Here is a 22,501-nt window from a genome sequence, read left to right as displayed (position 1 = left end):
GTTCCTAACAGTAGAAAAGAACTGCACAAATATTACTGTACTGCTGCGTGCATCTGAATTGTGTTTGTTCTAAACGCTCATTCCTCTCCTCTCTCATCTTTGAATATGAACAGTGGAACAGGAGAAGCTGCTAAGGAGGACATGTTTAAGATTTGGGTACAAGGACTTCTGCATGAGAAACTGCAAAAAAGGTTAGGGTTCCTTGCCTGCAAGAGGAGTGAACCCAAGCTGTGATGGTAGCTGTAGGTAGTGTTGGAAAAGTTAGTGTGGCTAGACAAAGCCACAGGTCTCCCTTTAGGCTGTGTGTGACAGACTGATGAGGCTAGGAGGAGGCAGAGGGTGAATATGTGGGTTCATGAAAGTAAAGTGCATTAAGGATTATTAAATGCAAAGACACAACTGTTTCTGGGTTGAGGGGTTCAGGACACTGGAGAGTACATGGTGGGTGTACCCCGTATGACATTTCTAGTTTGTGTTCCCATGGTGTCTGTGATACTGGATCCTCATTCAGTGCTGGATATTTGAGTTCACCAGTTTTTGCTTGTAGAGCCTTAGGCTTGTGTGTGAATTCCAAGAAGGGCAGAGGCAGTGACTGACCCTCTCATCCAGGTTCCCTCTTCTGTTGGCCTCAAGCAAAGTCCATTATCCATGTCCGTGTTCCTGTGGTAACTGCAGACTGATGCTCTGTGCTCTCCTGCACTTGAACAGTGGCAAGCACTGGAGGTGATGTTTCTTTAACGTGTGATGCTTTCCCAGCAGTGTCCTCTTGCACTGTGTGGTAGCAAATATTTACAGAACACAGTAACCCAGGTGCTTTCCTAGTGCAGAGCCTGAGGGTGTCCAACATGTGCATTCTTGGTCCATCCGTAGTCCTGGAGTTGTGACAAAGCAGAGATTTGTGATGTCTCAGCATCATTTTATTCCATCCCTTCTAAGTAATTCTAGTTGCAGTGCTCTGTTCAGGGAGGTATTTTATCACGTGATGACTTCTGAGAAAGTTTTTGCTGAGCAGTACTTTTAGCCATGCACAGCCTTCATAGGCTCGCCCTGGGAGATACAGTCATCTTCCAGCTGGATTGTAGTGTATCTCTGCAAAGGATTAGGTTTCCTGGAGGCAGCATGGCTGTGCTTAGCCTAACATGTTTTCTGCAGTGCTCCAGTTGGGATGGTGACCAAGCGGCTGCAGTGTGAAAAGAGGATTGCAGAGGATGGCTGGTTTCCTTCACAGATGTCCTGTCTCATCTCCTATCTCCGCTTACACAGTGGTACTTTCTGAGCCTAGGGTCTGCGTGGCTTGGCGTGTTTGTGGAGGCCAGAGCAGGGTCAGGAAACCGTGCGAGACTTCAGTAAATGTGGTGGAGTTAAGACAACTCAAAGGAGCAAAGTGGGCTTTAACTTTGCTGCCTGGGGATCTTGCCTGCAGTAAGATCATGAGTCACTTGAACCAACCCAGCCAAAACCATTTACATCTCTGGCTCCTGTGGAATCACAGTTCCTAGTGTGGGCTTGGCATCCAAGTTCATGTGGAGTTGGGAGCTCCTGTGTTTCTGGGAGCATCCCTGCATTGTGTCTGTCCTCTACTGAATGGCTCTGTGGGGCACTAGATGAACCTGTGAAGGAGAGTCCTCACCTGCCCTTTCTTTTCCAGGCTTACCTGGAGTCCTTCTATAAGTTCTGCAAGGTGCTGGGAGGTACCACAGCAGATGCTATGTGCCCAATCCTGGAGGTAGGTCTGGAAACCCCTATAGCTGGATGCTGTTGCAGTGATACTCACTGTTCTGTACTCAGGCCCAGCTTGCCTGCCAGCATTAAGGATGCTCCAGATATTTCTCAGCACTGCATGCACACTCTGCTTGTGCTTTGGGATGCCTGGGAAAACACTGCCTGAACATGACCTTGAGCAGGTTTGGTTCCCCAGGTGATGGAGATGATGGGCTTGCCCATCATGCATGCACAGTTGCACAGAAGGCCATCTGTTGCCTTCATGGCAACACCTTCATCACATGGATAAGAAGCAGGAGACAGCTGGAGCTGTTCAGTGCATGCCTGTCTCCATGCCAAGGCTAGCTGTGGGGTGTGCAGGTCTCAGGGGCAGTAGGTGAGGAACTCCTTGACCCTGCAGGGTTCTGCTCAGTGCTTTGGCTTGTGCATGGGATTGGGATTTCATCACCTGACTGTTCCCCACACACCAGCTACTGGGCGTACTGGGAGCCTGCATGTGTAGCCTGCCCTGGTTGAGCACCAGATATGTGTCCAAAGCAGTTTGTTCATGCTGCCCTTCTGATGTGGTTCTGTTCAGAGCAGTATAAGTACTTGCTGGGCTCTGGCAAAGATGCTGCATCCCAAGGTGAACCGCTCTTCTCCCACAGTTCGAAGCTGACCGGAGGGCGTTCATCATCACCATTAACTCATTTGGGACTGAGCTGTCCAAGGAGGACCGAGCAAAGCTGTTCCCGCACTGTGGCAAGCTCTACCCTGAGGGCCTGGCTCAGCTGGCCCGAGCAGATGACTACGAACAAGTCAAGAATGTTGCTGACTACTACCCTGTGAGTGCTTGGGGTTAGAGCCATGAGGACTGGTGCAAGGACCTGATCTGGGTCAATGTTTCTCAGATATCTGGGGGAACTTGTGGATTGACAGCCTGAGGAGAGGGGTGCCTGTCTTCTGCTGGTACCTGTTGGTCCCGTACTCTTCTTGGCCAAAGTGAAGTTGGCTTGCCTGGGATGCCATTGGTTTGTTAGTCATGGCTGTCATTGCAGTAGTGGTAGGGAGACCATCCATGCTCTGTGCACCCCATCCCACACTGTGGGGCCTGCCTTCACCACCAAACCCATGAGGTATCAATGTGGCAGCAGTGACTGTCTCTCTTTGTCTGGTTAGGGGTGGAAGCGTGTCTTCAGTGAGAAGTTGTTGCTTCCCCAGCCGGAGTGGGTTACTTTGAGATCTCGTTCAGTCACAGAGGAGACACTGACCTGGGAGGACACTTTTTGGATGTGTCTGGGTTCCTTAAGCTCATCTTGCGCATGGCTGGGGACCTGTTTGGAGTTGGATAGCTCAGTGTCCCCTTACTGAAGCAGCCAGGGCATGTGGCAGTGTCTGTGGGCACAGGGGCCCAGACACCCCAGTCTGTACACAGAGGGCTCTGTACCTGACGCATCCTTTCTGCAGGTTCAAAGCAACGATACAGCTTTGAGACCTGCACATTTCAAAGGAGGGGTGGGATCTCTGGCTGGACAAGCTTACAGATGAAATAAATTATTTCTCTGCCTCTCTGAGGATTGCCCTCAACTGGTGTGTGTGCAGTGCAGTCCTGGCAGCACCCCATTGCCAACGTTCATGTGTGCACGGGGCAGACTTGGCTTCTCTGTGTCTTCTGCTGACCTGACAGGGTGGCTGGGATGTCTCTTTGATGCCCAGGGCCCCCTATGCTGTTGAGCTTGGGGGGCTTTGAGTATATTCTCTTGTAATGTCTTCCTGCAGGAGTACAAGCTGCTGTTTGAAGGGGCTGGCAGCAACCCTGGGGACAAGACCCTTGAAGACAGGTTCTTTGAGCATGAGGTACGTGAGCCCCAAGACACTTCTTGGCTTGTCTCTACCTGTGCCATTTGCAAAGCTAAGGGGAGCAGTAGGTGATCTGGATGAACAGAATCTGGGGGGAGGAAAAGGATGCTCCAGCAAAGGAGTGGGAATCCAGCATGGTGCTCAGTCCATGTTCTCACCCAGATACATTAGAGCAGTGTGGGAGGCAAGTTTGGGAGGCTGGTGAATCAATAGTAAAACCACTGTAATTACATGGAAAAGGAGGATTTTCACAGTACTGAGGGTATAAATAGTTCACCCTTTAAATGTCAGAGCCTGTCCTAAGCCATGTACTGTAGGTTAGAGCTGTCCCAAGGACCTGGTGAGATGCAGAGCAGGATAGCTGTGCTGAGCCTTCCAGCGTGCTGGGATAGTCACGGGACCTCCTGAACTGCTCCTCACTTGTCTTGACCAGCTCCTCCGAACTGAGATGGACAAGTGACATGTCCATCTCTGGGCTTTCCCCAGGTGAAGCTGAACAAGCTGGCTTTCCTCAACCAGTTCCACTTCGGAGTCTTCTATGCCTTTGTGAAGCTGAAGGAGCAGGAGTGCCGCAACATTGTGTGGATTGCAGAGTGCATTGCCCAGCGGCACAGGACCAAGATTGACAACTACATTCCCATCTTCTAACCCTGCTCTGCTCCTGTCTGACCCTCCTGCCCCTGGAATGTGGAGGGACCCCTGTCTAACTCCCTGAGTTATCCCTTGCCCAGACTCCAGGGATGTCCTGTCTGTGGAGCTGACCCAGATGAGGAGGCTGTACAGTTGCTAGTTAAATTATTCACAAGCTGAATTTTGAGTTGTGTGTGCTGTGAGGCATCTGGAGGGACCAGGGCAGGAGGGACACCTCCTGTTGTATATCTAATAGTCCCTGTGTTACTGTACTAATACTGTATGTGCTTATGCTCATAGAGCAGGACTAACGGGGGGGCTGCTGCCTCCAAGGGGTTCCCACTGCTGCAGAGGAAAACATCAGGTTTCCTATAGCTGCAGGTCATCTTTGTCATTGCTTTGCACGCCTCCTAGTCAGTATTGATCCTGTGAGATTTAGTTTTGAGTGTGGTTTGTAGCGTAGGCAATGCTGCTGTGCAATCCCTGTATCTCCCTGTAGCTAACCCTGACCTGAGAGAGACTGGTCAGGACTGGGTAAGAGACTGTAGGACTGGGAGGGCAGAGCCATACTGCTCCCTGCTCCAACAGTGTTTGCCCTAGTACGGCCTCCCTGTGTCCTCAGAAGCAGCTCTGTCAGTCTCCCTCCTGCCATGAAAGGGTTCCACAAGCTGGCTGAGCTTCTTCCTTCCCTGAAGACCCATGGCTTGGAGGTTCCTCTTGCAGCCACGCAGGAGTTTGGTTCCTTTAGCTCTGTGGATGGTGCTGGACACTTGCATCCCCCAGGCTAGCGCATCCCACTCCCCTGTGCAGGGTGTCTGCCTGGCAGTTGCTGTGGAGCTGTGCCCCTGCCACTGGCCCTTGGAGATCCTGATGAGTGCAGAGCGCAGCTGTTGGTGGAGATGTCTCATACCCTGTCCAGGCCCTGGCTGTTTGTGGTAAGGGAACCAAACCCTGGGCTGCTGTGCTGTGGCTGGAGGTCTGAGAGATGACTGGTGGCAGCGGAGAAGCCTCCCTCTCTCCTCTGGTGGGAAACGTGCTGGATGCTGCTGCTGGGAGGGAGGGAGGGAGGGAGGGAGGGAGGGAGGGAGGGAGGGAGGGAGGGAGGGAGGGAGGGAGGGATCGAGAGCAGCTCTGTCCCAGCTTGTGCTGTGGTCAACTCTGCAGTGTGTATTATCCTGTGCTTCCCTTCCTGCCTACACCAATAAATATCTGCCTACTGCACTGTGCTCTCCCTGCTTACTAACTTGAGCACCTATTCCTGCATCCCCAAGAGGAATCTGCATCATCCAGGGAATTGGTGTTTGTGGTAGTGGAGCCTGGTGTGGCTCTTTGCATGACTTGGGACACTTGTTTCTACCCCAGGCATGATGTACTATCCCTGAGGCCCTGGACACTCACTCCTGAGCACACTGAGCTGCAGCGTTCCCCGGTCTGTGGGGGCAGATGGGTGCTGAGGTCATGAGTGCCCAGGAGGTGCAACTCAAGGACAAGGAAGCCCTTGGGTTGGGGGGCGGAGGGGAAGTGGGGAGGAGGCACAAGCTCCTCCTGCCAGGCTCACCCCTTTTCCGGGACAGCTAGTGGCTGCTGCTGTCCCACACAAGGCTCCTGTCATGGTGCTTGATGCAGGGCTGGTGGGGACCCATCTTCGTTCTGCCGGCAGGAAGGGCATCGCTGCCCAACCGTGGCACCATAGAAGGAGACTGCCAGAGCCCAGTGGTGTATCAAGAACAAATTTATTTAAAAAGTGACAATCATGTAGCTCATCTCGAGGAGCTCTGCAGTGCTGGCAGCCTGGCCTCGGGCCCCTGCACTCACTCAGAGCATGTGGAGTGTGTGGTAAGGGCAGGGAGGCAGTGACCACAGGGTTCTGGGCATGACCCAGCCAAGAGGTGATGGACGGAGGTGAATGCAGCTCCAACAGCAGTGACAAAGATGTTGGGTAGCTGAGAAACACCCACGGTCCATTGCAGCGTGTGGTGCAGAGCTGCTGAGTGAGGCAGGGCTGGCCTCCTTCAAGGATGCATGGGTAGAAAAAATACAAAACCATGGTCTCTAGAAAACATTGATTCTTGCACAATAGAAAATAGATCTGCCTGATTCTGGAAAGCAATTTGGTTTTCACTGTCTAGTGCTGCCTATTTCCCCCCCAGTGCAGGAGGGCGATGCTGGCGGCTGTGCACACGCTCGGGGGCTGGGGTGCCAGGGAATCCCAGGAAAAGGCTTGCTTCTGCCCCACGACCGCATGCAGGCCATGGTCAGGCCTTCTTGGTGGCATCATGGTGCTCCTGCCGCAACGCTCGTGGGAGCTTGGGGTTGATGAAAAACCCCTTCAGGAACAAGTCTCGCACAAAATAGGGCAGGTAGCGGTGTATGAAATACATGAGCCCAAGGCCCTGCCCTGGGTAATAGCGCACAGCTGGGTTGGCAGCCAGGAGCCCGTCTGTGATGCTGTTCACTACTGCACTGAGGTCCTCAACTGCCACCTTCATGAACTGGATGAACTGGCGGTTGATCTCTTCCACGTAGTCCTCACCATAAGCCTGCAGCAGCTCCTGTGGTAGACTGGCTACTAACTGCTTCTTCTGCAGGTTCCAGAAGGCAGGGTCGCATGTTGTCCCTGCAAGAATGCAGACCCCCTGTGAGTTGTATGGCCCCTCTCCTTCAGCTGGAACCCTGGCAGAGATCTGCCATGGTGGGAGCACCATGGTGGCTGCTGGTACCCCAGGACTGGAAAAGAGGTCTCAGACCCTGCCTGCAGTAGGAACAATGCTGCCATAAATGTGGCTGAGCTTGTTCAGCCATTATTGGTGGCAGGGGATCACAGAAATGACAGACTGGTCTGGGAATTGGGACCTTAAAGCTCATCCAGCTCCAACCCCTGCCACAGACAGGGACGCCTTCCACTAGACCAGGTTGCTCCAAGCCCCTTCCAACCCGGCCTTGAACACTGCCAGGGATGGGGCAGCCACAGCTTCTCTGGGCAACCTGTGCCAGGGCCTCAGCACCCCCACAGGGAAGAACTTCTGCCCAAGATCTCATCTCAGTCTCCCCTCTGTCAGGTTAAAGCCATTCTCCCTTGCCTGTCCCTGCAGGCTCTTGCCCGAAGACCCTCTCCAGGTTTCTTGTAGGAGCCCTTTGGGTATTGAAAGACTGTTACAAGGTCTTCCAAAAGCTGCCTTCTCCTGGCTGAACAAGCGCAGGTCTCAGCATGTCTTCTCTTCCTGATCTTCAGGATCTGCAGGCAGAGCTTGCTCCTGACCATGCCTGTCACCAACCAGAGCCCAAAGGCCACAGGAGGCTGGGGCTGCTCAGAATCTGCATCTGGCAGCATCTGCCATTGTTCCATCTTCTGCCTCCCAGGGGTACCTGCCCTTTACCTGCAGGCGCAGGCAGCCAGCAGGCACTGTCGCTCTTACCTGTCTTGTAGTAGCCTGGTAGGACGAGGCTGACTTTGACGCCCCAGGGCTGGAGCTCACTGCGGAAGGTGTCCATGAGCAGGCTCAGTGCTGCCTTCGAGGCCCCATAGGCTGCCAGGCAGGGGAAGGGCATGTCACCTTGCAGGAGCAAGAGGAGGAGTGAGCAGGCTTACTGAGCAGGCAGCTGCCTGCATGTCCTAGGCACAGGCAGGGACTGGGAGGACTTCAACAGGGCTGCACTCCCAGCCCCTGCACACAGAAAGGGCTTAGGTTTTGTTTCACTGAGAAAGCAGCTGGAATTTGGTTCAAATTAATGTGTTTTAACCAGAGGATGGAAAAACAGGAGGAGAGGAAGCTGTTCTTCCCTCCCTGGGCCAGCCTAAGCTTGGGGTTGTTATCCCCCCTGGAGGCAATGTGGGAGGCAACCCCAATGTGGGAGCTGGGCTGACGTTGCCCACACTGCTGTCCCCTGAGTGCACACACAGCCCTGTGGGTTGTGTGGATGCCCACTGTGGAGCTCAGCAATGTCACTGGCCCACCCCAGGGTACTGGGTGCCAGTTGGGTGCAGCTGGCACTGGGGACTTGGGGTGCCAGGGGTCTGGCGGGCCAGGCAGAAGGCAGCTGCTCACCTGCAGGGCTGCTCACAGTGACGATGCGTCCACCAGCGGAGCGCAGCAGGGGCAGGAGCCCCTTGGTGAGCTCCAGCGAGCCAAAGAAGTTCACCTCCATGCAGGTGCGAAACTTGCCCAGCGGTGAGAGCTCGGCGTCGGCGATGGTGTCATTGAAGCCAGCATTGTTTACCAGGCCCCAGAGTCCTGTGAGGATAGGATGCTTGAAGAAGTGACCCCAATGGGAGACACCCCCCCCCCACACCCCCCCCCCAGGGATCCCCTCTGCTCCCCAGCTCATGGGGGTCCTGCAGGGGAATCATGGGGTGTCCCAGGACAAGTCCCATTGGCAGAGGCTGTTATGGATGCCCACAGGGTTGCAGTCCATGATGGGGGACACGTGGACGCTTGGCACTGCTTGAGATCCTGGGGAGCTGCATAGTGTCCCTGAGGTGTGGCAAGGGCTCCTACCTGTGCTATTGGTGTGTGTCTGGATGTGCTGCAGGACACGCTGGATGTCCTCTGGCTTGGTCAGGTCCATCTGCAGCAGTGTCAGCCTTGAGGAGCAGCTCCTGCGCAGCTCCTGGGCACCGAGTCCCTGTGGGTCCAGCACACTGGCAAACACCTGGAAGCCCATGGCATCCAAGTGCCGTGCCGTCGCCTGCCCAAAGCCCGAGTCACAGCCTGCAAGAGCCAAGAGGAGCCCTACAGTATAGCCTGTCTCCATGCCCAGAGACCCCAAGTTCTGCCTCTCCATCCACATGGACCAAACGCCATCTCCAGCATCGTTCCCCCATCTCCCAACCACCCTGGCTCATCACCCGGCTCCCAGCCTTCCTCTGGAGTATTTGCAGGTCAGAGTTGCTGTTTTCAATCTATCATGCATGGGAGAAAGAAAATACTTTTGTCTTCAACCCTGTCACCCTGAGCACCAATCTGATGCAAGCTGCAGATACAGTGAGGAACCAGGATAGCCCAGAGCCCTGCAGTGGTATGGGGCAAGCGCCATACAGCCTCCAAAATCTCCACTGGCATCACTCAGAGCTGGCACAAGGCTCCATGGGAGTTGGTGCCTTTCTCTGAATGCTTTTCACCTCCCAGAAATGGTGGCCAAGAGGTACAGCACACCCTTTCCCAGCTGGGGTGCCAAGGGGAATAAAGAAGGGGATAAAAAAGAGGAATCCTGGTCTGCTCCTGCCACCCCACATCCTTCAAGGGAGCATCCAACTAGGATGTCCCGTGCTGGAGAGCACTGGTGCTACCGTGCCTGATCTCAGCCTCGTCTCTTACATCTCAGCTCAAGCAGATGACACTGTCACCCCCAAAGCTACTGTTAGGGTGGCTGGAGGACAGTTCAGACAGGAGCAGGGTGTTGTGGGGCCAGTGGCCAGGGTGGAGAGCCTGCGATGCAAACAAACAGCAGCAGCAAGGTACAGCCTGTTCTGCTGCTCAGTCACATTAACCATTAACAGGGGAGTGCTGCAGGGACAACCCATGGTCCCTGCACTCTCCTGCATGGCACCCTTGTGTGCTCCTTAGGACACCCCTGAGAAATAGTCCCATAGGCACCTGGAGCCACCCTGGGATGGGCACAATGGTGGCCCTGGGCACTGCCACCAGCTTTGCAGAACCCAGACTCCTCCTAGCACCCATCCCACCAGACCCAGGGTGGGCACAAGGACCGGCTGCCCCCTCACCTCCCCATTCCTGCATCCCCAGCCTGGGATCTGGTTGCTGCCAGCACCAGCTCTTGGGGTGCCAGTTAAGCTGTCCTCAGCTCAGAATTGACTTTATTGCTGCATCAGAAACCCATAATGAACCCCATGGCCAGAGACCAGAGTGATATCACACACCAGAGGTGCTCAGGTGGCAGTAAGGGGCTACAGGGACCTTCCTTTCCCACCCAGCACCCATCATAGGTGCGTGCCAGGCTGGCTCAGCATCACCCCAGCATCATTGCTCCTGGCTCCATCCTTTGTGCCAAAGGGGATGCAGAAGGTGCTGCTGATGCAGGACATCCACCTCTCCCCTCCCTGGGAACAGGTCATGCTGCCAGCAGCTGGCCAGATAAGTTCTGTTTCTCCTTTCCCAACAGGGCAGGAGAAAACTACAATAAAGATAAGGTTTAAAAATAAAAGTGCTGGTGGCCACGGCCTTAACAGTTACCTGCGTTGCTCCCACCCCAGCCAGCAAGAAAAGCTTCCAGTCCAACCATGAAGCTCCCGATCACCTCCCAAGCCTCAAAACACCAGGAAGCATCCCAAAAACCTCAGAGGGACAAGTCTGCCAGCTTCTTTCAGGCAACCCTGGCTTGGAGGCAACAAACAGAGCTGCGTGCTGCCTGAGCCAGGCAGGGCTTGTTTTGCCTTAGAGCAGCAGGGCGGTCACAGGGCTTGTTTCGGAAGTTCTAATTTATTCACACACACAAAAAAACCCATCCTGGGATGTTGGCGGGAAGCCCAGGGCTGGGAGGGTGAGGATGCTCTGGAGTTATTTAAGGTTTCTGCTTCCCAGCCGCTGCACTCAGGCATGGCCAAGAGTGCAGGGAGGGACAATGAACCCCTGGGGACCACAGCACGTGGCCCTGCAGCTCGCCCAGGGCCACACTCACTTCTCGTGGCTACCAGCACATGAGCCTCTGGGAGTGCTGGAGCCGGACAGTCTGTGCAGCCTCCAAGGATGCTGCATCACGAGGAGATGCCGGCACCAGCCCGTTTCCAGCTTGCCAACCCGTTTTGCATCCGTGCTGGTGGGAGGGATCGCAGTCGGACCAAGAGCAAGAGAAGCCCAGAATGGGGAGTGCAGTGAAGGAGGCTTGGTGTCTTGAAGCCCCCATCTCATACTCCCCTCGGCTCCCGGCCAGCACCAGAGGTTTCTGTTGCAGCAGAGCACAAGTCTAGGCTGCAAAATCCAGCAGTGGGGGCAAATGCCTGTTCCAGGGGCTGACTGGAAGCTCCAGCCCCTGCAGCAGCTTCCCCAGGAGCAGGGCACACCAGCCTCCAGAGGAACTGTGGCACGATAAGCCTGAGCTTTACCTATCTTGAGAAGCAAAAAGGCCTGGGCTCCAGCATTGCTGATGGGTGCTCTCCCACCTGCACTGAAGAAGACCAACCATGCAGCACCATGCACCACTGCCCGGAGATGCCCCTTGATGGTGAAAGTGAAGCCACTGGAGGGGCTGTGCTGTGCCAGCCCAGCAGCTCCCATCCAGCCTCGGCAGCCTGGCCATGGTGGAGGTGCTGCCGTGGCTGGACTCATGCACCAGCTGAGGTCCCAGTTCGGTGTGGATGAAGCTCTTTCAGGTGAGTCAGGCACTGGCTTTCTGCTGTCTCAGGTCTTTGGCCTGCTCCTGCCGCCAAAACCAAGGCCACCATGCACAGACATGCTCAAAATCAATGCTGCTCTTTGCTGAGCGGAGCTGAGATGGGTGATAATGTGGATACTGCCCATGAGCTGCCAAAGCCCAACCACTCCCCTGCTCCTGTGCCCATCCTTGGGGATGGAGGGCTGGTGGGACACATCTACAGCGCTCAACCCCATGCAAGGCAAGAGCAGCTTCCCCACCTGAGCTGTGAGCCATGAATCTTCATCCCTGAGCCACAAGCAGAACATCCTCAAGCCACGAGCCTCACCCCTGGGCATCCTCATTTCTGTATGAATTACAACAAGCTGTACATGCTCATCTCTGAGCCATGCATGATGGGTGAGGACCAGCACAGACCTGGCAAAATCTCTGGCTGGAAGTGCAGCTCAGCTGAAGCAGTCCCATATGCCTGGGTGCAACTGCTCCATTCACGTTTGGATCCCAGTGCAGAACCTGGGGAGGGGTTGCCCTAGGATTGAGCACCTGATGAAGCACCCAGGTTAGCACAGGCAACCCCAAGGGACTGCTCCTGAGGCACTCAGCAGGTGCAGTGGGGTGGCTTTGGGGCACCCCTTGAGGATGCTCCATCACCACCAAGGCCAGAGGCAGCTGGGTGCTTGCCAGCCACTGCTCCCCAAACCCCAGGACAACGATTCCACCTCCCAAACAGAGCTTTTGGACTGTGTGTCCCACCACCCTGTCCAACACACCTAGCCAAGATGAAGCTTTCATCACTGTCACCAGCTTCACAGCCTGGGGATGGCGCTGGGCTCAAGGACACCATCAGCCAGAGGGGAGCTGGGGCGCCAAGGCTGAGAGGATTAACACACTGAGCTGCTTGTTTCCATAGGCTCAAGCTCAAATCCTGCCTGGGATGCCAAGCAAAACACAGCCTCATGGCCCTGGCAAGATCCTCCACCACCACCTCAGATCCAGCTGCTCCAGCACAGGTTGGGTTTGAATGCAGCCACACCATGGGGAGACCCGTCTGGGGACCTGAGCAGGTGCAGCAAGGGCTAATCCTGGCTCCATCCATGTGGATAAGGAATCCCAGGGTGAGGGTGCACTGAGCAGGGATGGCACCAGTGGGGGGGATGGTGCCAGCAGTGGGGACGTGGCTCCCCAAAAGAGACATGGGCTGGGCAGGTCCATTTGGAACAAAAGCACCCAGCAAAAGCCCATGTGTGCAGGGCAGGGCCCTGCTGCCAACACCTCCCGGATGCTGGGCACATTTGGAGCAGGGAGCGATAAAGGGGTGATGTCAGCCCTGAGCGAAAGGGAACAAATTCTTGGCAGGGTGCTGTGGAGGGAGGGGACAGCAGGAGCACCCACAGCAGCTGAGCCACCACCACGCTGCGTGGCCACCATCACCTGCACCCAAGGTCCCCACCAACCCATGCCATAACCATCAACAGGAAACCACAGCCCAGCCAGTGGCTGGCACCGGGGTGTCCCTGTTCCTTCCCCGTGGAGGTCTCCAGGCAGATGGAGCCAGGCAGGTGGCAGCAGCCCCAGTGCTGCAGCTGGTCCTCAGCACCTGGTTTCAGGAAGCCACAAGCCTAATTAAATGAAATTTAAACCAGCCTTCAGTGATGATCCAAATCCTTGGTGATGGGACAACAGCCAAGCCCCCACCCAAGCTGTTCCACCACGAGGGTGGCAGGGGCCAGGCAGCCACCCGAGGGATGCTGACAGACCACGGCAGAAGGCAGAACTGGGGATGCCCATCACCACAGGGGGTATATGGATGACCAGATCCCCTCCCTGGACAGGGACAATGGCCAGATGGTATGAATTACAACAGATTAGCTGAGTGGTTCTGAAGCCTCCCACACCATCACCTCCACCTGGGGCGAGATCTTGTACTTAAAAAAAAAAAACACAGAAGGGGGAAAATCTGATTTTCTGCCTAGACAACCCAGAGCAGCCAGGCAGGGATGACAAGGAGCCCGAGGCTGGTGCAGATGCACCCACAGCTCCTGAATTAAAGCCCATTTCTCAGGAGCAGGCGCTGGTGCATCATTACTGGGGGCCCAATAAGAGCAGTGTGAGATAAACCAGGGCTAGAAGCCACAGCCCTCCCTGTTGCTGTCACTGAAAGCCACCCAGATGCCTTATCCCCGTCCCCAAAGCTGTGAGCAGCAGATGCTGCCTGCAGCTGGCGGGGGTAACAAAGCCAGGAGCTTATACATGGCACAGCCAGGACAGAAACAAGCTCAGCCACCTTCCCCTGCACAAGGCCTGTGCCTGGTAAGATGCTCAAGAAGGTCAGGATCCATCCATGAGCTTGCAGTCAGGCTTTAAGCTTGGCACCCAGACCTGCTAAGCTCAGTTTAAGTGCTTGCACCAGCAAAGTGCAGATGCAAAAGCACCAGTCTTCCTCAGACGCAGGAGCAGGAGGCACAGGACAGCTTAGGAGATGACGTGGAATGGTAGCAATGGTGCTGCTGATGAGAACCAGCCCAGGGCTTGCAAACAGGCAGGTGAGGAAGTGCTTCTCCTCCCAGCACCATGGCAGGGTTTCACAGAAAAAGGACACAGGAATTTCCTAGAAGCAGCCGCTCACCACATCCCAGGGCCAGGCAGCATCTTCCAGCTCCCACCAAGGGGAAATCTTCTCATAGACAAGAATTTGAGCTTTCCATGGGCAGGCATGAGATGGAGAAGATGACAGCGCCTGGGCAAGGGCACAGCCGGTACATCAGAGCTAATGTGGGAGGAATGGATGGACGGATGGATGTGTGCCCGAGAAGAGGAAGTTGTGAAGAGCTGCAGCGATAATTGGGTTAATAATCACCTTCAGAGGGAACATGGTGAACCAGGAACACAGAGCCGGTGAGCCGCAAAAGGCATCCATCAGCAAGAGCTGTCACTGGGAAGGACACCCGTGGCCCAGGGATGGCTCAACTGGATCAGTGCTGATAAGCCAATGCCAGTAACGCATCCTGGGCTCTTGGAGAGGCAGGCTGGGAAGCTGGAAATCTCCATGGACCATGGCTGGGATTCAGCACTGAAGATACTCCCGGGGAACAAGGTGGTGGCAGCAAAGCCATGCCTTGGTCACCTGCTGGTAGCATCCCTGGGATGCAAAAAGGCTCCCCAGAGACTCCAGCCAAGCCTCATATCCATCTCTCCCATGCAGTAACACATCAGGCCCCAGAAGCCATCAAGGAGAGGTAGAAGGTCTGCTACAGGCAGGGCGAAGCCATCCACAGGCAGCAGAAAGGAAGACCAGCTCTCCTACATGGATCACCATGAGCCACCACCACCCTGGGACATCTCAGACAAGGTATTTCTAGCACAGGACCAGGAGAACCTCTGGCCGTATGGTGTGTCAGGTCAGCCATGGAAGAGCTTTGAAGTACAGAGGGTGCCACTCCAGCCACTACACTGTGGTGGTGACAAGGCACAGGAGTCTGGGACAGGCAGTATCAGCAGGGACGAAGCCCAGAGGTGGGGCTCCAGACCAAGGTCAGGTGATCACAATGTTAAGCAGCACCATGACAAAGCTAACGTGGTTTCAATGGGGCTGTGTCAGTTCACGGGTATTTTGGTGATCTAAGTTTGTAAGGTGCCATCTCATCACTCCCCTTGTCACAAGAATAAACTGCCATCACATGCCACAAGCCCAGGCAAGCAGAACGGGTGCAAACCCTGCCCATCCCCACACCACAACAGGCTCTGCAGTTGCACCAACTCTATTTTCTCTTGCAGCTTCCACATCCATGTGGAGCTCAGGTTTGGGGGTTTTCTTTGGGGGAGAGTTGTTTTGGGGTCAACAAAAACACTCAGGAGCAAAACACGCAAGTGAGCACCAACTGAGCACCAGCCAAGACAGCTTTTGAAATACACTGAACTCTTTAGGCCCCTAGGCTGAATTGTACCCCCATGACCACCTCAAGCCACACCAGCCCTTTCTGTACCTGGTTTAAGTTGTCCCCCCCTCATCCCCAACCTGCAGCTCCCACCAACTCATCAGTTTGAGTATCACAAGCCTGTTTTGGTGCATTCTGACAAAATACATGAAGGTAGCCTCCAGGCTGATGTGCTTGGACACAATCGTGTTGACCCAGGCTGAAGAGCAATGCACACGGCAGCACCTATGTGTGCCCTTTGGCTTGGAACAGCACAGGCAGAGCACAGCACATCAGCTGAAGGGGACAGAAGTCACCACAGGATGGCTGCACACCCCAGGTTAGACCTTGTCCCTGCCTGGTAACTGGGACCCTGGAGAGGGGCAAGCACAGTGTCACTGGACAAGGGGCACAAGAAGCAGATGTGCATGGTGTGATGTTTATGCCAAACTGGAGTATGGCCACCACAGTGGAGAAACAGGGTAGGGAGGGATCATAGATCTGCTGAAGGGTATGTCTGGTGGAAGCTGAGAGACTCCGCACAAGATCACCACCACCAGAAGGCAATGAGAAAGGCTTGAAACAAGAAGCCAGGCTTTAAAAAGCCTCCGTGGAAGGCACCAGGGCAGGTACCTCCTCCAGGACCTGAGCTCACAGCCCATGCCTCCCCAGCCTGCCTGGCCAGCACCCACCATCTGGCTCCTGAAGGGTCAACCCCAACAAGAGGCTGCACCACCACAAAGCCTGTAAAGCCAAAAACTGCTTTTCAAGATTACAGCCTCAGAGCCAGCAAATCCCGGGACAGCAGCATGTGGGAGCCAGCTTCCAATGGGGAAGTCAATAAAGCTCAGAGGCTGGCAGCTCTCCAGTGCAGAAAGAAGCAGAAGTGATATGTTGCATGTGGAAGCGTGCACAGGCTGGGACAGAAGAACAGTGACTGGAGGCAGTGGATGTACCACAGCAGCTGAGGGAACTAGACAAGGAGGTAACAGATATATGCTGGGCAAGGTTAAGGAAAGCCCCAGGTAATACTTATAGCAACACACCGACAGCATGAAGGCAACAGTCCCGGTCATTTTCCATCTTGCAGGCTCCATAGCAGTACTCAGATCTGAGATGGCAGTAAGGACATGGGGAGGTGAAGAGCTGTGAAAGCCCTACAGCCTTTCTTCCTGCATAGGTCATTTGGGCAAACTGAGGTCCCCCAGCTGGGGTTTTGGAATGGCACTGAAAGACCATGGGGAGAAAATAAATGCTCGCCAGGCTTGGTAGAGGCACCTTGAAGACCTCCCACTTCACCTCTGCTCAAGCAAAATCCTTCGTGGGCAAGCCCATCATCCCTGTGCTACCAGTAGTAAAAGCAGCGCAGCTCCTGTGTAACCTGATCCTGGCTTGAGGGGAGCTAGACTCAACAGTGGGTAACACAATCCCAGACCTCATTAAAGATGTGCTGCTCATTGGAGAGAGGGCAGCCACTGCCTCCACTCCTCTTCTCCCGAAGCATCCGTTCCCATCTGACAATCTCATTTCTGCAGGGAAGTCTCTGCTTTGTTGCTCTCATGTCCCTGCATAACCCCGAGTGCTAATCAAGCCAGCTTGGGTTTCTCTCCCAATTCTGGTCTCCCACAGTGTGCAACTTCTATGTGCTTTTCCTCCTCATCATACTTACCAATTTTTCTTGGTTAGCAGTGCTAAAACCCCATCCCAACAGGTCTGTGTCATTAGTGGACTTCAAAAGTGCTCATTCAATAGATAAGCAAGGACAAGCTGAGTGGGTATATTGACATCTCTTGGTGACCAGGGGCAGGTATCAAGTTCTGAAGAAACCTACCGAGGGGAAGAAGAATCCTAAAATCATAGAGAGCTGCTGACAACGTTGGAGGTGGGGGGATGAGTTTCAGCCCTGCAATGAGTGGCTGAGAGAGCAGGTTTTCTGCTCTGCTCCCAGAAACTGGCAGCAAAACCCCTCACTAGAACTACGTGCTGCTTTTTTCCCCCCATACTTTAAATACACAAGGGATTGCTTGTACATCAGGGTTGCAGTTCGGGTGTTTGGCTGTTTGGTCTTGGTCCTGTCCTCCCTGCTCTCAGCTTGGACAGCAGTTGTCTCTGCTGTTAATTTTTAATAGATCCTGGAAAAAACAGAGCCATTCCAGAGAACAAGCTGATGTTCAGCCTGCACTTAGCCTGGGGAAAGGCTCCAGGTACCTCTGAGCTGGCTCATTGGCTCCAGAAGCAGAGAAGCTTTCTATGAAGAACTACAGTGTCCTTGCATAAAGCTTAACTCACTGTGAGGCTGCTGGCAGGCTCAGCACCAAGTACAGGTTTGGAGCATGCCATGCCAGTGCACCAGCCACATCCATTCTGGAGCCAGCCCGGGATACTCAACAGCCCCAAAGTCTCAACCCCCAACATCTCTCTATCACCCAGTTTAGCTGGAAAACAGGTCTAAGAGACACCACCCCAGTCCAGGCAGGGGTGATGCTGCTCTTTCACAGGGGAAAGTGATTTACCTTTGAAGCAGAACAGTGAGAGTCCCAACATCTGGATTGAATCACTATCCTGCCACAGTCACCAGATGCTTCCACATCTGGAGAGTCCATGGGAAATACTGAAGATCCGCTTGACTGTGATCAAGTTGCAAAACCTCTGTTAACCTTGAACATGATCTGAAGCTCTGACCCATTTCAGATTGCTAATGGGGCATGCAATTGTAACAAGAGAGCCCCACCAGGAAAGCCATGTTTTCCCTGGAGCAAGGAAGCAGAAGAAAGGAAAACTTGGAAGGGTTGGTGCTGGGGGAGCCTGACCTGCCATCCAGCTTTGTTCACAGAGATGATTTATCAGGGAGAGCACAGGTGCCTCCTGCTCCATAGGCTACACCTGTGGAGCTACAAGGACGCGAGACCCAAATTACCTCCCTGAGGCAGTCATCCAGTGGTTGTGGATGGTTTCAGAGCTGTGTAATTCAGTGCAGCTGTCACAGACAGGGCTTTCAACTTCCAGAGCACCACTTTCAACTGCTCATCCAAGCTGAAGTGTAAGAACCAATACCTTACACACAACTCATGTCAGCGTCAGCTCAGCACCTCCCTCCAAGGCTGCTCTCACAGACCATCACCCTTGCACAGGCTGCAGAGGCTGGACTGCTTTTTATGTTGATTCCCCATAGGAAGGGGATAGGGGACATAGGAGATACAAGCAGCACCCCTCCTTTTCGCTCACACAGCTCAGAGGACTCCAACACACCTGAGAACACCCAAAAATACCCTTTTGAACTTTGGGAAGGGGCTTGCACACACAGAAGCTGTCCGTTTGATGCTCAGAACACGGTTGCTTGCAGTGAGTCCCTGGCACATGGTGCCAACCACCATCAGCCACCCCAGCGTGCCCAAACCACACAGCACTAGTGAGGGATGGCAACTATCTTGCAACTTGCTGCTGCTGCCTGTACCTAGCAAGCCCACACCACAAGCATGCTGGGATCCCCACAGCTTAGCCAAAGCCTGTGCTAGACCTTGGGTTCGACTTAGAGGCATATTTAGGCTCATGGGCAGGGTCAGGACAGCATAGAGATGGCTGCTGTCTCCCTCTCAGGATCTCCACTCCCCTCCTCGTTCAGCCCATTGTCCTGGGCCTGACCTCTCCCAGCCTGTTCTGCACAAGAGGGCATTCTCCTCCCCACTGCAAACAGTTGTGACCTCCCCATGGAAGGCAGAATTAACACTTTCCTCACTCCCTGCCCCCAGCCAGCCCACATACAGGCTATCAAATGCTGTCAGAGAAGCTGGACCATCAGGATGCAGAGCAAAAGCCCCAAGGTCACAGCTATGGATCAACACAGCACCACGGAGACTAGTAGCTGACCTACATTGCTGGCCCAAGGGATGCACAGTGGGAGACCACAGCATTCCTTGCCCCTTTCAGGCAAGCTGTCCATCCCTGCTCCAGCCAAACCCCAGCCTCTTGTGCAACACCTAAAATGCAAACCTGCAATGCAAGGGGAATGCCACAACTTTCCAGTCCTGCTGCCACTACACATCTCTGCCACTTTCCCACCAAGCCACAGAGTTTTCCTTCAGCCCTTCCCATGAACTAATTGTTGATTAGGCAGCAATGTCCAGACCAGGACATACGGCTGGAGCATGACATGCAGAGCTCAGCTTGGGGTTGTTCCCAGGGAGGCTGGAACAGTGGGCAGCTGGAAGAGCTGGGGCACCTCAACTGTGAGATACAACAGCACCTCAGCCATGTTCCCTTGCTCCACTACATCACCAAACCTGTGCAACTCCCTGCTGCAGGATTAAACCAGTGTCCAAGAAATGTATATAAAAGGAAGCGATGCACAAAGCTCTTCGGGCTGGGACCTGCACGGCTCCATGGCAGGGATCAGGAGGGGCTTTTGTTGTATTTCCCAGTGTCCAGCAAGACACAACATCGCAGAAACCCTGTCCCTGACCTTACACACCTTCACTGATGTTCAGCAGCCCTGGCACCCAACTCCATGCTTCTCCCTGTCAAAGATCTTGCTCCTGCACTGATCCTCCCTGGCTGCTACCACAGGAGATACTAGCAGTGACTCAATAGGCAGTTGCCAGGAGGTGTCCCAGATTAATCTGCAAAGGAATCAGGCTAATTACTCTGCAAATGCTCCAGCTAGGAATGCCATCCTGGGCAGAGCAGCCCTTGCATCTGCCCCTGGGCAGGCACCTGCTGGAGCAGTGATGATCCCGCACCACAGCCTGCGCCTACAACCTGTAAAACCACAAAATATTCACAGCCGAGAGCAAACGCTGCAGAGGTGTCACCTCAACGCACCAGGGCAAGAACACCTTGTTCCAGACACTGACTCACTAATTATACAGGCAGTGCCACCGAGCCAGGGCTGGCTAAACCCAGTGTGCCACAGGGCACCTGTGAGCACATGGCTGTCAGGTACGTCCTCCCCAGGCAGCCCTGCCCTGCTGAGGCTTTGACCTTCACGCAGTTGAATCATCCATTCATCCACTGCCTTGTTCATCCGAGCTTCCTCCTCCAGAAAGGCCTCCCTCTGCTTCTCACCAACACCACAGAGCCCTTTGAGTTGAATGGAGCATTCAGCTCTCTCCTTCTCAAAGACTCTCCACCATAAGACCCAGCTAAGAAGCATGCAGCCCCCCTTTTCCAACTTGTGGTCTCCAAACCATCCCCACCAGGATGCAGGCTCTTGTCCTTGGGAGCACCACCAAGGTCGTGCCCACAAGTTTCCCTTTGCTCTGCATTCATGTGGAGCCAGCAGTGCTTTCCCAGCTCACCAGCAGCAACAACCACCCTGACTTCAGTGCTTCCTCCTCACCCATCATCTCACAGCACAGAGCCTGCTGACCCCAGCCTACCTTCATCATCCTCCAGTCCCACTGCCAGGAGAAAGGAGTGTAAAAAAACCCTTGTATATCAAGCTATCCTAAAGAGATTTAGCCACCAGGGCAGAGCTGTGCAAAGCCTGGTCTGGGAGCACAGCACATCTACCGCAGAGCCACCTTTCCCAAGGAGGAGGTCTGTGCCAGGCAGCCCAAAGAGGTGGTCAGAGTGGAGCAGCACTTCCCAAGCATGCTCTTGCAAAGACGGAAAACAGCCTCCTCCCTTGTCCCTGGAAGCTCCTGGGATGGAGCTCTGGGCGAACAGTGGTGCTCAGCCCTGGGCTCTGTTGTAGCCTCTAGAGATACTACAAGAAGCTTTCTAAGAACAAGCATGGCTCCGGAGGGAAAGAGAGGACAGCCCTCGGGCCAGCCGAGGTGCTCACAAACCAGCTGCCCGGCTCTGCGCCAGCCCCACCACATGTCCCATTCCATCTCCCAGCTTCCAGAGGAAGCAGCTCCCGGCAGCGTGGTGACTGCTCGAGCGGCGGAGCTGCTTCAGGGTCCAACGCAGCTCCGTGAAACCTCCTTGCTTTAGGACGGGGACAAGAGAGGGGACATACTGAACAGTTCTGCTTGGACGAGAGGAGGAGGAGTGATGCGCGGCGGAGCCGCTCCTCCCGCGGGGTGACAACCAGGCAGGACACCGCAGCCAGCACCGTGCCGGTGCCCGCGGTGCGTCCCGCTCCCCGCTGCGGCCGTCGGGACGTCGAGACCGCGTGTCCCCGCACTCACCTGTGACCAGGACGGCTCTGCCCGCGGCCGGCAGCAGCCTGCGGGGCGCTGCCCGCCACAGCAGAAGCCCGGCGGCGGCGGCGGCCAGGGCGAGCCCCAGGGGCAGCGGCAGGCAGGCGCGGCACAGGCTCTGCAGCGCTGCCAGCAGCGCCAGCGGCAGCAGCAGCCCCCGGCCCGGCCCCAGCGCCCGCCGCGCCGCCCGCAGCGCCAGGCTGCCGGCCAGCGCCGCCCACAGCGCGCCGTAAGCCCAGCGCTCCAGCCCCGGCTCCATCCTGGGCCCCGGCCCCGCCGCTGCCACCGCGGCCGGCCCCGCCGCGCCCGTTTATAACCGCCCAGGCAGGGGGGGAAATGGGCGGGGCCGGCAGCCACACCGCCAATGGGAGACCGGAGGGTCCGCGCTGGGGCATCGGCACACCGGGACATCGGAGCGGGGCACGGGAGCCGGTGCCGCGGGAGCCCGTCGGGACTGCCGGGCGCACGCTGCTCGGCGCGCCTCGGCTCCAGGCGCTGTGCCACCTCGATAAGCTCAGCTCGGGTCAGCTCTGCTCAGGACTTGATGCCTTCCAGGTAGGGACGGCTCAGCTTGGCTCGGCTCGGCTCGGCTCGGCTCGCCCCAGCACAGCCTGGGGCATCATGCCATCTCGGTAGGCATGGCTCAACTCGGCTCGGCTCAGCACAGCGTGGGACATTGTGCCACGTCGGTAGGGCGCAGTTCAGCTCGGCTCACCTCAGTATGGCTCAGCTTGGGACATTGTGCCGCCTAGGCAGGCATAACTCAGTTCAGCTCTGTTCAGCTCAGCTCACGACATGATGCCCCTCCAGGCAGGCACAGCTCGGCTCAGCTCAACCCAGCTCTGGACATTGTGCTACCTAGTATAATTCATTTTGGCTCAGCTTGGTTCAGCTCAGCTCAGGACATGATGCTGCGCAGGTAGA

General features: G+C 55.4%; 2 protein-coding genes across 2 annotated transcripts in view; one reads left to right on the top strand and one right to left on the bottom strand.

Moving 5' to 3' along the window:
* Nucleotides 1-4,372, top strand: part of ATP6V0D1 (ATPase H+ transporting V0 subunit d1) — a 36,941-nt gene extending 32,569 nt beyond the window's left edge. The window contains exons 5-8 of the mRNA XM_057413861.1: nt 1,649-1,726; nt 2,370-2,546; nt 3,481-3,558; nt 4,048-4,372. Of these exons, the coding sequence (XP_057269844.1) occupies nt 1,649-1,726; nt 2,370-2,546; nt 3,481-3,558; nt 4,048-4,209 (495 nt within the window). The 3' untranslated portion in view covers nt 4,210-4,372. The remainder of the gene's footprint in view (nt 1-1,648; nt 1,727-2,369; nt 2,547-3,480; nt 3,559-4,047) is intronic.
* A 1,533-nt stretch (nt 4,373-5,905) lies between these two features.
* Nucleotides 5,906-21,851, bottom strand: HSD11B2 (hydroxysteroid 11-beta dehydrogenase 2). Its single transcript, XM_057413865.1, has 5 exons — nt 21,566-21,851; nt 8,688-8,900; nt 8,238-8,423; nt 7,608-7,745; nt 5,906-6,808 (listed from the first exon to the last, which is right to left on the bottom strand). The coding sequence occupies exons 1-5, from the start codon at nt 21,834-21,836 to the stop codon at nt 6,447-6,449; spliced, it is 1,170 nt and encodes a 389-aa protein (XP_057269848.1). The 5' UTR covers nt 21,837-21,851; the 3' UTR covers nt 5,906-6,446.
* Nucleotides 21,852-22,501: the final 650 nt, after the last annotated feature.

Source organism: Pezoporus wallicus, unplaced genomic scaffold, assembly GCF_028554395.1.
Source record: "Pezoporus wallicus isolate ANWC-B61680 ecotype Strahan unplaced genomic scaffold, APGP_CSIRO_Pwel_v1 contig_6364, whole genome shotgun sequence".
Taxonomy (NCBI): domain Eukaryota; kingdom Metazoa; phylum Chordata; class Aves; order Psittaciformes; family Psittacidae; genus Pezoporus; species Pezoporus wallicus.
Note: the sequence above shows the minus strand (reverse complement) of the source record. Positions and strands in the feature narration are given on the sequence as shown.

What these genes read in the sequence shown, in the direction of transcription:
- HSD11B2 (XM_057413865.1), bottom strand. Translation starts at nt 21,836, where the DNA reads ATGGAGCCGGGGCTGGAGCGCTGGGCTTACGGCGCGCTGTGGGCGGCG. An exon ending in CAGAGCCGTCCTGGTCACAG is followed by an intron (nt 8,901 to 21,565) that starts GTGAGTGCGGGG and finishes TGGCTCTTGCAG; the next exon opens with GCTGTGACTCGGGCTTTGGG. An exon ending in GACACACACCAATAGCACAG is followed by an intron (nt 8,424 to 8,687) that starts GTAGGAGCCCTT and finishes CTATCCTCACAG; the next exon opens with GACTCTGGGGCCTGGTAAAC.